Source organism: Larus michahellis, chromosome Z, assembly GCF_964199755.1.
Source record: "Larus michahellis chromosome Z, bLarMic1.1, whole genome shotgun sequence".
In the NCBI taxonomy this organism is placed as follows: domain Eukaryota; kingdom Metazoa; phylum Chordata; class Aves; order Charadriiformes; family Laridae; genus Larus; species Larus michahellis.
In genome coordinates this window covers 86,438,385-86,453,741 of record NC_133930.1, presented here as the reverse complement: position 1 = coordinate 86,453,741, position 15,357 = coordinate 86,438,385, and the positions used below count along the sequence as shown (strand labels likewise).

Below are 15,357 nucleotides of genomic sequence, written 5' to 3'. Positions count from 1 at the left end.
GTGAGTAGAAACCTCTCTGAATGGCAAGAATCCCTCCTTGTCTCCCACACTTTTGTTCTCCCACCCATCTCGATGCAAAACACCTTCCTTAAAAAGGCATTTTTTGGTAAATTTAGATCAATTGTGGTTCCCTTCACAGCCTACTGTCACATAGTCTTGAACTATCAGTAGCTGCAGATGTTAGAAGGGAATGTTGCAAAAGCCAGGCTCGTGACTCTCAAGACGAGCTGTAACTTTTTTTAGCTTGCTGCTATTAAAAGCCTGGAAAAGTTCTTGCAGCCGATAGTTTCGTATCCTCGCGTATGGTCTTGATATTTGTGCCTCCTACTCTGGTGGTGGGAGAGCCATCATCGCCCGCCTGACGGCAGCACAGTCAGCAGCTGCCTGCCCTCGTTAATGCCTTCAGCAGAAACGCTCCTACGTGAGCGTTAGCCTGTGCTGTCTTCAGCTCTGAACCCTGAATGCTTCCTAATGTCTAGGAGAACGGACAAAGAACTAGAGAAACCAGCTATGTAACCGTCAGCTGTGAATATTTGGCACTAGGAAAAAAAAAAAAAACGATGGTTTTTTTTCTTTTCAGAAGACCCTGAAGTTACTTTTACTGTAATCAGTGATGAACGCCTCGAACAAAATAATTATACAGCCCAAAGTTTTATTATGTGCCCTGTAGGGAAAAAAAAAAAAAACAAACAACCCATCACGTATCTCTACCACCTACTCAGTGAAAAGTGCTCAGGAAACGTGAACTCAAATTTCAGTGTCTGCAAAATCCAACAGTATTAGGCAAAAACCCTGCCTTCCTCATTTTTTAATGATGCGTAGCCTCTACAAAATCAGCAGTTGGCGAAGGTCTGCTGTAGTGCTGGAAGAACTTGTAAGTTCGTGCAGGTTGAGCCAGCCCCGTATTTTATCCTGCTGCGGCGCTCAGACTCAGAATGCGAAGTGCGGCACGAGGGCACCGCCGGGCTGGGGAACACAGGGTTGTTTATGGATTCCATTCCCTGGGAAGTCATATGGGTGGCTGCTACTGCTGTAAAGGGGGGAAAAAACCAAATATTTCCCAATAGTAATTTGTTTTATTGTTTTGGCTTGTGCTGGAGGCAGAATGGAATGAGATTTAAACAATTTTGAGGTAGAACATTCTGCTACTTCAGATATGAAGGGTTTCACAGGTTTCTTACGCATCCTTTTATACAAACATGAGACAATGGCTTGCTTCTGAGAATTTTATTTATTTCTTTGAGTCATGCATATTCATCTCATTCTCTGTATTTCCCAAGAACTGCTCGGTTGGATTTATGCTCCACTTTTGAGCTTCTCTCAAAATTGTGTCACGAAGTACCGCGGGTACATTAATTTAGCCTTGCCTAGCTTTGGAGTTTAACAAACACACAGGTGTATACATCTCTCTCCCCAATACTTTTGTTTGATACCTTTTGTATTTTTAAAAAATTATTTTTTAAATTCATAGATATAAAACCCTTGGGAACTGTTTCGATGCTGCACAAATGCAGCTTTGCAAGGAAAAATACATCCCTAATCCTGCCATACTCCCAGTTGAATGTAGTCCTGGATGTCTAGAATTCAGCTTTCCTTCTCTCCCAGTTAATTTGCTTTCTGCTGATTTAACCAAACCTCCGACAGTTAAATAACTTTTAAATGTGGTGGTTACAGGGGAGAGAGGGGTCACTTGGAGTTTGGTCGCAGTGTGGAGCAATGAAGAGTGAGATAACTCCTTTATGCAGTGAAGTCACTCAAACAATGGCAATGCTCCAAATATATATTCGTGTGTGATCTGAATTTACGATTATGCCCTCATGCCCTTCTACTGTGATCGTACAAATCAGTGCTTGGATGGAGCAGCATTTGGTTGTGTCGTGCTGTCGGATGGATGGATGGATGGATGGATGGATGGATGGATGGATGGATGGATGGGTAGAAAGATGGGTAGAAAGGTGGATGGATAGGTAGGTAGGTATGAAGGAAACGTACAGCAATGCTTCTGTCCTTTTCTCTTTCCCAGCGTTAGACTCTAATGGTTGTCTTGGCTTTTTTCCTTTCTTTTTTCTTTTTTTTTTCTTTTTTGGACACCATGCAGTTTTAGAAACACATTCATCAGTGCCCTTGTTTCACCTTTTTGCTGTTGCTTGGTACACGGGGAGCCGCAGCATCCGGAGAACCCGGTGGGGAGGCAGGCACGCTGAGCCGTGCTAACTGCTGCTCCACCGGCAGCCAAGTACCTGCGCAAAAAATGGCAAAAGCACCTAGAATGAGCTAGACAGGGACAGTTTGGGAGGCTGCCCTCAACCCCGAATGTCTTGCTACAGCTGCACTAAGGGAGTTCAAGTCTACAGCAAAGGCCGAACCCCCTGCAATGGACAGAACACATGGTGGGACCACAATACGGACTGAGAGTAGCTCAGAAACTGCTGCCCGTTATTGGGATTTCGGTGTTGCTGGTTTCCTGCTGCTTCTAGGAATGTGCCAAACACAGACCTGATCCAAAGGCCGGCGTGGGCTGGGAGCCTTTCCTGCAGAGTTTGGCTCTGAAGAGCGTGGCCACACGCAGAATGCAGAAAGGTTGGCTGCAACTGTGGTGGCCACTCTTCGTCTTTCACAAGGTATGAGTGATTTCTGGGACTTTTTACTCACTAGAGGATGTGTTAACATGCAAAGGTTCTGCCTGCAGGAGCAGGGTGGTTAATTGCTGGGGTGGTGTTCCCCGCTGGCTGCATCAGGGGGTTTCAGGTCCTGGAAACCACCTGGAATTCGTGGCCTTGAGAGAAAAGGCCTGCTTTTCTCTAGAGCAAAGAGCACAAGAGATTTGAGATACAGATTGTTGGAGGAGGACCGTGGTTATCTGAGTCCTCGTGAATTTTCTTCTCTGGGCAGTGGACAGTATTGGGCTTTGTGGAAACAAATGTACTGTAGAAATTAACAGGTTTCTATCAAAATTGCATTATGACCACCTTTTTTGGCCTCTCTGCTGAAGAAATTGTATTATTTTCTTTTGGGAAGTTAATGCTGGTATGTTTCTTTTGCCCTACTCCCAGAGTTTTTATCCATGTTTCCAGATTGATTTTTCTTGTTTTTTGTACCAAAGCAAAACCCACGATGTCAGTTACATTTTTGAGCATTGTACTGCAAACCACTACTAACTTTTACTCAAGCACAGAGGATGAGAAATAGACCCTCTCAATAATGTATCTGCTAATAATTGGCTTGCATTTTGTCACCTGTACCTAATTTATTAGCTAGCTTCAATGATCCAGTAACTTACTAGAACAGGTCCAAATCATGCACCAGCAGATATTCTGATGCCAGTTTTCATAATGCTATTACTACGTACACCTTGTGTGCAGCTGGAGGAATTTACTAGACCAGATTTTAAAATTTACACCAACCTAAAACTGATGTAGCTCACGGCAGGACTGGGCTAACCACACTTAATAACTGAGTGCTTGTTTTGTTAAAGTCCTGTAGATAATACCAATGCTTCTGTATGAAATCTGCTTGTAAAATTTTAAGTCAATCCTTAAAGTTTAACTATTCTTCTACAGTGAAGTATCCTGTTGTAAAACTGGTGTGGTGCTGGTGTTACAGAGCTGTTATTTTTGTGGCTGCACAGTATCGTAAGTAGCAGTAACGTCCTTCAGGGACAAGGGAGAGCAAAATCAGGTCTGTCTAAAGCCACTTCTCTCTTTAACCCAAAGCTGCTCCTCGCTGGAGAGAGCACTACCAGAGTGGCCAAGGCTCGCGCCGGGTGTTCGGCCTTCTGGGAGGTCGCTTTCATCGTCTCTTTTTCATGTCTTTCTGAATTTTCTTCTTCTCTAGTTTCAGCTTTGCATTCTGTATTTCTTTGAGCAGCTCCAGAGATTCATGAACGGATTGAAATCCTGGTAGAAGGATAGGAACAATTAATTAAATAGTGGTTACTTTCCATACATTAAAAGACTCTTCCTTTTCTTTGCAAAGGTTTCTGACCCACATTTAATAGTGAGCACATTAAATCCACTCTTATTTCATCATTTTGTGATGAAAAAAGATGTAGAATACCATCGACAAGAAACAGGCCACCACAGACATGCGTTAGCAGCTTAGGTTGCAAGCTCCTTGCTATAGGAATCACATCTTCCAACACGTTGGCCAATGCCAAGCGTGATTACGCAGAGCCATAGACTGCAACTGGCACCAGATTTGTGGTGCGGAGTAAAGAAAATACTGCCTGGCTTTAAAACCAAGCGTATTTTTAGCCTTAAAGCGTGTTGTTCTTCCACTGCACGTTGGGGGGTTTTGTTTGGTTTTTTTTTTAAGTCCGCAGTCCTTATTTTGAGCCAAAGAGCCCGCGTTCCCACTGGATACTGACGCTGTTGCTCTGCTCACCGGGTGCGGGGTTGGTGCCACGGATCTCCCTTGAGTAAGAGCCACCCTCCACCCGAGACGGACGCGGTTTGGGAGTGTTTGTGCCTCGGCATACAGGTATAGAAAAAGAAAGACGGGAGCGTGCAGGCACACTTTTCCAAAAACAGAGCTATGGAGCACCTGATGCACCTCTGTCGGACCACTGTATGGTGAAATATTGTCCATAAAGACTGGAAAAGCAGGATTGTGACCTGCCGTTACCTGGCTGTTCCCAGATTGCAGTAACTTTCAAATTACAAGGGATGAGCTCTTCACATTTGTCCAGTGTGTCACATAGGCGTTAACTTACTCGCAAGCAGTCAGACTAACAACGGATTAAAATTAATTCTCTTACTCTTTTTTTTTTTTTCTTTTTCTAAAAGTGCTTATTGTAACATGGCAGCTGATGGCATGTTTCTCTTTTTGGAATGGTTGTTTAATATGGATTAATTTTGCCACTGCTACGCTCTGCCTAGTGCTCAACCAAGTCGCTGCGTGGGGCTTAGAATTTTGTAAATTCCAGACATGTCTCTGATTTCCAAGACGCCCGTCTGTGCCGAGCACAGGCAGCTGCTGAGACAGTCTGGAGGCTGCCACTGTGCCCTTCTCCCTGCTCCGCACCTCTTCTGTCACCTCTTTTCCCCCTTTTTTGGGGGGTCAGCTCCTGCCGGAGGACTGACATGGGAAAGAGCAGTTGTTGGACTTGAGTTTGAACACAAGCGTGGCCAAAATTGGGTCTAAACAGATGTCTCTGTCATTAATTTCTGCAGGCAGGAATGTGAAGTTAGGAGCTCTCTCTTTTCAGCACCAGAATCTTTTATTCTGAAATTTCTTAGCTTTCTTGCAGATGCTGTCTTGGGCTTGCTCACATGGTCTCGCAGGCAGCCAAAGCCCCCCCGTCTCCAGCTGCACAAAGCCCTTCTCTAATTTAGAGCTTGGTTTGCTGCAGCCTCGGAGCAGGGCTTGTAGGTGGGTTGCAGAGAGCGAAGGAATTGGAGCTGAAGGAAAGAGACGGGGTCTTTGATCACAGACAGCTTGGAAGAGGAGAACCAGACGCTTGAGTTTCGAGTGAGAACATGTAAGATGTGAAGCCCTTGTGTGATGATTTTCAGCCATCTGTTCCCTTGGAGAGAGGGCTGAGGGGTTTTTTTTGGATAACCTGATGTGTTCACTGCATTTCCCTTATCAGCTGCAGGGGGAGGGTGTTACAGCAGGTCGGGTTTGAGGGACGTGGGATGGGTTACAGCGGGCAAAACCTTCCTTGTGAGGGCCACGTGCTGGGTGCCAGCCGAAAGCCTTCCTAACGCTGCTGAAAGTCAAGCAGCCAGGATCCTCTCGGATTGGTAAATTAGTTCATGGTCTGTGAGTTGCATTACTTGACTGTCCCCAGAAGAAGCAGCTGCTGTGAATTCAGCAACGTTACCCAACCGCTTCCCTGCTGGCTTGCGTAATTCCTGGTCCCTCTCGGGTGGCTGTAAGTCATCCCGGTGCCTCCCTCCCCAGCTGCTGTTGGTGGGGAACGGGGACTAAAGGATGAAAATGATAGGAAGCCATCAAACGCGATCTCAGCAGCAGGATCTGTGCAAAAGGGAGTGACCTGTACCTCCCAGGGAAGGCCAGTGACCTCGCTAACAGAAGGAATAGGTACACTAAAAAATCTGGAAAACGGGTTGTGAAATTGCCTTTTAAATGATCTTACCTTGAGACTCTTGGGAAGAGAACGCAACCTGTCTGCAAACGTTATGCTGGCTGGTTGCGGACAGCGGGCTAACCCACACACCCCCGTAAATGGGGGTTGGAGAGAGAAATGGCCTTTTTAATGTCTTTCTGTCTGTATTGGAAAGTATTTTCTGGAGCAGCGAGTTACTGTAGAAACATATTTTAAAAATAAATTGCATGAAAGCCCGTCCTCACCTGATCTGTATTCATTTTGGATTTCCTCAAGCTCCTTCAAGATCTGTCTTTCAAATCTGGTGATTCTTGCGTGTAGGTTTTTTTCATCACTTTTCATCTGGTTCAACTGCTTTTCGTATTTCTGCGGTTTATCCATTCGCTCTAGCTTTACTGACAGAAGTAGGAGATTTTCTTCTACTCTTTTTTCTGCTCTTTCCTTTAAATACACAACACGGGTTTATAGTGAGACACTTTGCATACGCTCACGTTAACCTGCCTCCTGCCAGCCATGAGTTCACCCAGCCTCGCTTCCTGATCCCGTGCGTGACAGCAGTGAGTAAATGCAGGTCTGGTGCCCCAGAGGACGTGTCCTTCCTCTCCTCCCCAACCAACTAACCCAATAAACTGGGAGAGGGGGGGCTGGGCCAGGACAGAGGGGCTTTTCAAATTATTATTTTATTTTATTTCTTCATTTTAGATCCAGTGAATTGCTGTCACACTTTGCAACAAGAGACTGGGAACTCAGAAAAGCCATTTCAGGTTGCTTTCACGTGCCCATCTCAAGCCCAGGCCTTCCAGCCTACGGGGTGCAATGCTGCGGTGTGAACCCAGCTCAGCCGCCGGCAGGAGTCACGAGGCTGAGCCCGTGCCAGCTGTCCGTCTGAGGGACGCCAAGCCGTCCTCTCCCTCTTTAGAGCTCAGCGCAGCTCTCAGAGGCAATTCCCCCCCCTCAGGGGGGGCCAAACCCAAGCTGCGCAGCTGCCCGCCCCTTCCTTGGTCTTCAAGTTGGCACCGAGTCCTCTGGTCAACTCCAAATCTAGTTGGTGTGATCCAGATCCTTGGACCTTCTTTAGCCCTTGCAGCCCAGGGGAGTCCTATGTCCCCAAGGCCATGGCTCTGCCTGCCGAGGGAGGTGTTTGCCAGCCTGGCAGAGCTGTCTGAACCTAAAGAGGGTTCAGCGCAGTGGTGGAACACGCTCCGAGTTTACAAACATTGCCGTGCGGTGCAGGTGGCTGGTGGAGGCACTCAGCCCCAGCAATAACCGAGCTGCTGCTCTGTGCTCCCAGATGGCTCCACCACCAGCATGTAGCTCGCCAGATCCATTGTCCCGATGGTCCGTGCAGCCCCAGCCACAGAAGGACATGGACAGGACTGATGCTGGAGGCAGCTGCCAGGACCTGCTGCTGAAGTGGGATGAGCATCCTCCCAGTGCAGGTCAAAACCCATCTCCAACAGCTTTGTCTCCAGTGGAGGTTTCCTTCAGCTCCCAGGGACTGAGTTGTGCTTCCACTGACAAGGCTTCCAGGGAACCACCAGCTGCACACCTCCGTGCACATGTATGTGTACGCAGAAAAACAGATGCGCTCCTCATTCAAACCTATTTAAGGTTGACTTTTCCCCATCCCTGGAGGGACATCCCTATTTTTCCCATCCCTGGAGGGGTTCAAGGCCAGGTTGGACGGGGCTTGGAGCAACCTGGGCTGGTGGGAGGTGTCCCTGCCCAGGGCAGGGGGTGCCACTGGGTGGGCTTTAAGGTCCCTTCCCACCCAAACTAGTCTATGATTCTATAAGAGCGGCTTTGAAAACTTTCATTCCTGTTAACACTGTAATTTTTGGCACAGCGGTGTCCCTTAGGGGAGAGTAATCACGTATATTTCTGTATTTTCTGCAAAATAATCACATAAAGTATTAGTGGAGGAAGGGAGTTCAAGTGGAAGCTTTGAGATAGCAGCTGACGAGTCAGAAATGTTTTTAATGTCTTCCTGGCTGCACTAGGCGTTGGTTGCGTTGAGTACGAGAGCTCACCATCAGATGGAATAAATGGGGATTGACGTTTGGGAGTGTTTTATTTCCGAGCACCTTCTGACTGGTCTTTGATCAGGAGCCTCCATCCTGGTGCTAAGACACGGTGATCGTGTTTTGACTGCTTTTGAACTCTGAAGCAGAGTGAACTGCACACAGCAAACGAGGAAAAACCTTAAAAGCTGGGAAGGGATTAATTAAAAGGTGTTGGTCCTGCACCAAGCGGCAACTGCTGCTGTGAAACCGAAACGTGCTGCGTTTTAACATACCGACTGCGGGATGGTGAAGGTTTGTCTGTATTTAAAACCAGTCAGAATTTGCACAGATCCCTCCCTGTTCTGAGCTTCCAGTGAATGAGACGGGGTGGCATCCCTTGGTGGCACCGATGCTCACTTTGGGACAGGAAAATATCTTCATCAGGTACGTCGGGGTGACACAGACGGTGTGGTGGTGCCCTGATCAAGTAAGACTTTATTTCCTGGGATGCCCGGAGCGCTGTGGGGTCTCCATCCTTGGAGATACGTAAAAATCACGGGGACAGTGCTTGAGCCCTGACTTTGCTGTTGGCCTTGTTTGAGCGAGGGGTTGAACTTTATGACTTCCACATATCCCTTCCGAAATATGATTACACGATTTTCACAACTCATCATTTCGCTGGCCATGTCCCGGCCACCTGGTTTTGTGTAAGATCTCGGGTTTCTGCGTGCGTGATTTGGTACCTGCCAGGATGGAGGTGGTGGGAGCGGTGCTTCTCGCTGCCACCCCCATCAGGGCCGGTGGCCACCCCGGTGGCCGTGCTGGGGAGACTTACCAGCCTCTCCTTCACCGAGTTTAGGAGCTGATGCTGGTGCTGGGCTTGATCTGCTTCAGACCGCGTCAGCTGCGCTTCTGTCCATTTCCGATGGGTCTGTATCTGATCCCTGAAGTCACTTAGAATACTTGTCAGCCTAAAATTATAATTATTTTTTTAGCAACAAGACTAAGGTTTAGTCAGTGTTATGGGGGAGTCTTGAGTCACTTGAGTAAATTGTTTAAATTACTCTAAATCTCTTCAATAACTTCCTAAGAAGCCCTCAGCTCAATTATTTCATTAATCCTTACCTTGCAGGTTGTACCTATGTGCCAAGATGTGATTTCTGTAGTGTGGTCTACTTTAGGAAAATATCTGAGGGCTGAAAAATGTTAATTTCCCATTTGAATTAACTCTATTCAAGGTGGATGAAGGAACTACACTATCCCGCAGGACATCAACTGCACTGCTGGGCATCGGGGAGAGCAGCAAAATCACTTGTGCTCTGAAAATGAAGCTCATAACGGTAAAAAAAGTTTGTAACTTAAAGATTACAAACAAAAAGAGAATGCATGGTTGCCTTTGAGGCAGAAGTTGGATGGAAATGTGAAAGCCGACCCAAAGGGAGCAGAGCAGGCAGCACCCAGAGGAGATGGGGAACCCCGGGGAAGAGCGGAGAATGGACGCTGCTCGGGCCAAATCTGCAAAACGTCGCGTTAAAGGGAACAATATCATTTAGATTTTGCTTTTCTTATGCTGCAACATGTAATTTACAACACGAACCACGACCAGGCATGAATTTAGGTCCAAGTTGCAGTCATACATACAAATTTTCATGCATGTGACCCGACTGTAGGAGTGTCATGGGAAATTTTAATGTAATTGCATAAATTTCTAACACATGCTTGCATACAAACAATGATCGCTTGAAATTTGTTTGGGCCTCAGTTAGGATGCAAACCAACAGGTAAAGAGCAGGATTTTATAACTAGACTTAATGCTTACGGCACTTCTAGTACTGAACATCACTTTCCAAAAGGGTGTTGGAGTGAAAGTGTTTTTATAGCGGGTGATTGATAACAGCTTTGTATCAGTCTGATGAAGTGATAATTGCCGTCAGCAGCCACTGTAAATGTGGTAAAAAAACCCTAATGTTAACAAAAATCTCTCTAAGTGATGTGTTACTGCAGTTTACTATAAACAGTGTCTTTTCAATGTCTTCTACACAAGCAGTCAGTTAGGTCAGTTTATCACTATTACTCATTTTACTGGTTCTAGGATTTTATTTTTTAAGAATAAAAACTTGAGTTTGTTGGGTTTAGTCCTGCCACGTGAACATGCAACACAGAGTTTGCTTCCTGATCTCCGTTCATGAGAAAATAAAATGACATTGTGATGTTATGCTGATGATACTGGCCAGTGTCCACCCCGAGCATGGGAAGAGGAGGTATAATGAGTTTCCTCACACCTAACGGCGTGAGCCGTCTGACTGGAATAACAGAAATCACCATCCAGACGCTGTTCTGGCCAGGTCAGCTGGGGATGGAGACAGCGCTCGGCAGGAGCCACCGCTTCTGCCGTCCCCAAGGTCATGGCTTGCCAGGGCAGATTGTCACATCTGAGCATCAGTGGATGGGCTGAACAAGAGCTACAGCTCTGCTCGACCACCGCAGCAGGCGACTGCAGCACTGGCGCCTCTTCCCATACACCTTTCATGCCGTTACTGTCATATATATTTATATATATACATACATATATAACCAGGAGATTTTAGTCCATCAGGCATGAAACAAAGGTCTCATGCCATTGCTTGTGTTAATATTACTGAACAAATTTGGGGAATATCATTTTAATGGGCAAAGGTGAATTAACCATGAATGACACAACTGACTCTCAGCTTTGTTCAAAGGCCAAACCCAAACTTTGTCTAGTTGGCAGCTGGCATTGGACTTGGCATTTCCTTCCTCCCCCTTGGAAAAGGGAGGGAGACGGAAATACTCAAACCTAGGAAATATTTGAACCTAAAACCAAATTATGTGAGACTGTGTTTAGACCACTTAGGAAAGATTTGGCCATCAAGCAAAGTCTGCCTTGGGGAGAATGGGAAGAACTACAGAAATAATTAACGCAACATTTTAGAAAGTCATTTAACAAATACTGAGAATTATTTCCGTGAACCACACTATCGGCTACGGTTACGTAAACCATGAGGTTTACAACTTGTACGGTTCAGACCAAATGATCACAACGGTCTCTTTGGGATGCAAATCCCATCAACCGCAGCCGGCGAGAGGCTCGGGGGGGAGGATGACAGTGGCGGGGGCCTGTCTCAGGAGGGACATGCTTGATGGTGACAAGGCGATGATTAATAATAAAATTATTATTATTATTAATATGAATAATGTGTTTCAGAATATTAATGGTTTCTTATCAATAATAAAACAGTAACATGTTTAATTTTATTTTAAACTTTCTTAAAAATGCTAATCTTCTTGATTAACATCCCTCCTGCACGGAGCTTACAAAAATACATCTAGCAGGAGCAAGGTTGAAAAGGCAGATGATTCGCCACAGTCTTTGGTCCAGCAAAGCCCTGAAATATTGATAAGGGGATACCTGTGGGTATTTAATAAGAGAAAACTCCAGTAGTGCTACAGTAAATTTTCACGTGTGAAAACAGAACTTTTGGCGGTTGAATTGACTCTCTGCGGGTGAATGCAGCTATTCCACCCGAACCGACCCGAGAGAAAAGCATCCACTCCCCTCACTGTGAAGGGCCAAATTTCTGAGCAAGGCACGACTCCCACGAGATCCTGAAATATGTTTAAAATTCATCCAGTTTTCAGTAATGACGTCATTTTGTACTTTTACATACAACTGCCAGACTGCAGTCAAAGACGACCGGGTCCCAGCCAACGGCGTGTCAAGTGAAGAGGTAACTCTGGGCTGTAAACCTGATTTAAACACGCCAAGTTTTATGGGGAAGCTCCAGTCTGTTCCAGAAGTTAAATTTTATTTTAGGTCTATAAAAAGAATACATAAATCTGGTAGACTGTTAAAGGAGCAATATAAAAGGAGACGGGCATTCCCCAAAGGGTAACCTATTTTAACTAAATTTTACATTAACTGGAATTTAATCTCAGTGTTTAGTAAATAGGTATTTTGGATTTCATGATAAATGCACAATGCCAGCATATCTCAGTCTCTTGAAAGCCATCTCTTCTCAAGCTTCTTCTTTCTGACGAAAATTTATGTAAGGTCTCCTTCACTTTTGAAAAACTCAGCATTTACTTCAGTTCAGTTTTCCGATTTCTTTCTTTCCTGGCATTGCTCCATTTTTCCTTCCCTCTTATTTTGGTTTCATTTCTTGTCCCATTCATCTCCATCGTTCTCTGCTCTCTGTCTCCTCCTTCCCTTTTCCCAGTCTTAATTTGCTGCCCACTTTAGAATGGGGGAATAACTTTCCCCGCTCACCCGTTCCTTTTCCGGTTCTTTTGATGAGAACTTTCTTCTGTTTAATGTTCTAGCCTATTTTTACCTCTGAATACAATTCAGATACAATATTAATTAAAATAATTTTTATTCAAATACCTTGCCATTTTAAGGAGGGGAACTATTGCCTTTGAAATATCATTATTGCAGGGTTATTATAATTAGATTTTAAATTATTTGTGCTATTCAATGCTGGGCTGGTTTGCATTGTTCTGGATATGCTGCCAGATGCTTTTGTTCGTTGCATCCTTCCCTGGAGCTCCCCCCTCTCTAAAACTCATCAGGGTTAAAATGGCACCTTAAAAGTACTTCTTCAGCTAGAATCAGAAAAATATACTGCGTGGGTAAGAAACAAATAAATGGCGAGTCTGTGGGCACGTGAGTCTTCATCCTTGTGCTCACCTTCCTCAACCCACAGCACCCCCAACCTGGGCGCTGCCGGGATATGGGCGACAGCGCAAGTGCATAACGAAAACACCTTGTTCTGCACGTCACAAATTAGCCCCAATTATAATGGTAAATCATGTCTTTGTATTTGGTGCCTTTCTTTTAAGTATGGGAAGTTAATTGGCTTCATACCTTTCTTCTTACAGGGTGGCATTTAGCGCCTCATTTTAACAATTAGCTTGCAAGACAATATACTTTCATTATGTATTTTCATTATTTTATGGCATAGAACTTCATTAACCTTCTCTGGGTGTTGTGAATGGATGTTAATTAACGGGTTTGTTTTGCTGTTTCATGGCAACCTGTTCATCACACTAAAGCGTTCAGAGTGAATTATCATAATGAAAAACCCACCATCACCTACTTGAAATCCAGAAGTTGCAATTGATGTTGTTGATCTCCCTGGACTGTCTTTAAATGCGAGCTTTGATCAGAGCTGGAAGTCTCTATCTTGCCTAATAGCTGCATTACCTAATGAGAATTCAACAGAGAACGCCTTTATGAGCCAGACCGTGAGCACTCACATTTAAATATGCATTATGATTGCTAGCATGGAAAAATACAGCTGACATCAAGGTACAGCTACACAAAAATTAACTTTTCTCACAAATAATTTCATCCCCTAAAGACTGAAGACTGGACCTCGGAGCCGACAAGGCTGCAAGACCTGCTGAAGTCAAAGCCTTTGTGGATTCAGGCTTCACTGTCACGCACAGGTGAGCAACGCTTTCTTTATTTGACCAAAGCACTGGACACCTCTCAAATCCCCCCAGCGGTGGCAGGAACCGAGGGGGAAGTCCTTGAGCCCTGTGCCCTCCTGGGTGCAGGGTGTCCCAGGTACCTTCTGCTCTCCCACTCTTCTTTGGTTGGAGATGCCCCTTTCAAAGGAACATTCATTGTTGGGGTGGGGGGACGAGAGACTGCTAGAGACTGCTTCAGCGGCCTGACCTGCAGGCCCTCAGCTGGGACGCAGAGGTGGACTCACGAGGTGAAGCCAAGCAACCCACGTCCTGTGGGGACGGACACTGCCCTTTGGTGGCGGTGGCCTGACTGCACCGGGCAGGAAAAGCTGGAAACGTCTCATCTGGCAGTCGTTATTTCAGCTCTCAGAGGGTCTTGCAAGCCAGGGCCCTGAGCTGCTGGTCCGTCATCTACAAATCTCTGTCTTTGCACATCACTATTAGTGTGAAAGTGTGACACCAAGGGCTCCTGATGCATCAGAGATGGAGCACAGTGGAGCAGCCTGGAAACACTGTGGATGCTCCGACAACTGCATCTGCTATTTCAAGAAAAGTTGGATGTCCACGTGCCTCTGGAAGATGGAATGTGAGTGACTCAGGAGGCTGGAAGCCACCAGAGAACCCATTTCTTGCATGACCTCATCCTCCAGGAGTTTTCCCTCTGCGACCTGGGTTACGTTACCTGCTAATGCAAGGAGACATTTCATCCTGAAGGGCAGTCTGATGCGAGGGATGAGGGATTCAGCCTGCTTACCCCCAGTTAATAAATTAAAGGGCTTGTGAAATCGCAGCATTTTTCTTCAGAGATTTTACACCGAATAAGCACAAAAAAACACCCCTGGCCAGCAGATGCCACTGCCTGTTTGGTAGCCATGGCACGTCAATGTCAAAAAGGTGCCACTGAAGACTCGTGATGTTGACTTGGTACCTTCTTCCTTTACAGCAACAGATGACTCCTTTTCAGAAATCTTTTCCTTTCTTCTTTCCTACAATCACGTGAGAATAACTTTTTCCCTTTTCAGCTGAGGATCCTTTTCTGCATCCTGCTCATTGTCTAGCCTGACTTATTTTTAAATGATTTTGTGTACTGTTTCATGTGACTCTGACAAACACACCTGCTCCATTCCCCATTTCTATATGAAGAACATTTTTCATAGGTATTCAAGGCGACATATGTCCAAACAGTGTCTTTTAACAGAATTCCAGGTAAGATATCTTTGTTTAAGTTCCATCATGAGTAATTTATGGTCATTTATGAAATGAGGATCCCCAAACCCTAGAATACTTTTATTATCACCTTATGTCTATTATAAATGCCACTACCAGGTGAAGATCGGTGATGAGTGGTGTCCCTCAGGGATCTGTATCAGGACCGGTATTGTTCAATATCCCCATCCATGACATGGACAGTGGAATCAAGTGCACTCTCAGCAGGTTTGCAGATGGCACCAAGCTGAGTGCTGCGGTTGATACACCTGAGGGATGGGATGCCATCCAGAGGGACCTGGATAGGCTGGAGAAGTGGGGCCATGTGAAAATCATGAAGTTCAACAACACCAAGTGCTGGGTCCTTGGCTTGGGGCAACCCCAAGCACAAATCCAGGCTGGGTGGAGAATGGCTGGAGAGCAGCCCTGAGGAGAAGGACTTGGGGGTGTTGTTGGGTGAGAAGCTCAACACGCCCCCTCAACCTATGCTGGCAGCCCAGAAACCCCCCGCAGCCTGGGCTCATCCCAGCAGCGTGGGCACGGGGGTGAGGAGGGGATTCTGCCCCTCTGCTCCGCTCGGGGGAG

General features: G+C 45.8%; 1 protein-coding gene across 1 annotated transcript in view; it reads right to left on the bottom strand.

Moving 5' to 3' along the window:
- Nucleotides 1-3,789: 3,789 nt before the first annotated feature.
- The window catches only part of FAM81B (family with sequence similarity 81 member B), a 28,348-nt gene continuing 16,780 nt past the window's right edge, over nucleotides 3,790-15,357 (bottom strand). Inside the window, exons 5-8 of the mRNA XM_074568881.1 lie at nucleotides 13,191-13,297; nucleotides 8,909-9,044; nucleotides 6,316-6,511; nucleotides 3,790-3,896 (exon numbers count right to left, since the gene is read on the bottom strand). Of these exons, the coding sequence (XP_074424982.1) occupies nucleotides 3,790-3,896; nucleotides 6,316-6,511; nucleotides 8,909-9,044; nucleotides 13,191-13,297 (546 nt within the window). The remainder of the gene's footprint in view (nucleotides 3,897-6,315; nucleotides 6,512-8,908; nucleotides 9,045-13,190; nucleotides 13,298-15,357) is intronic.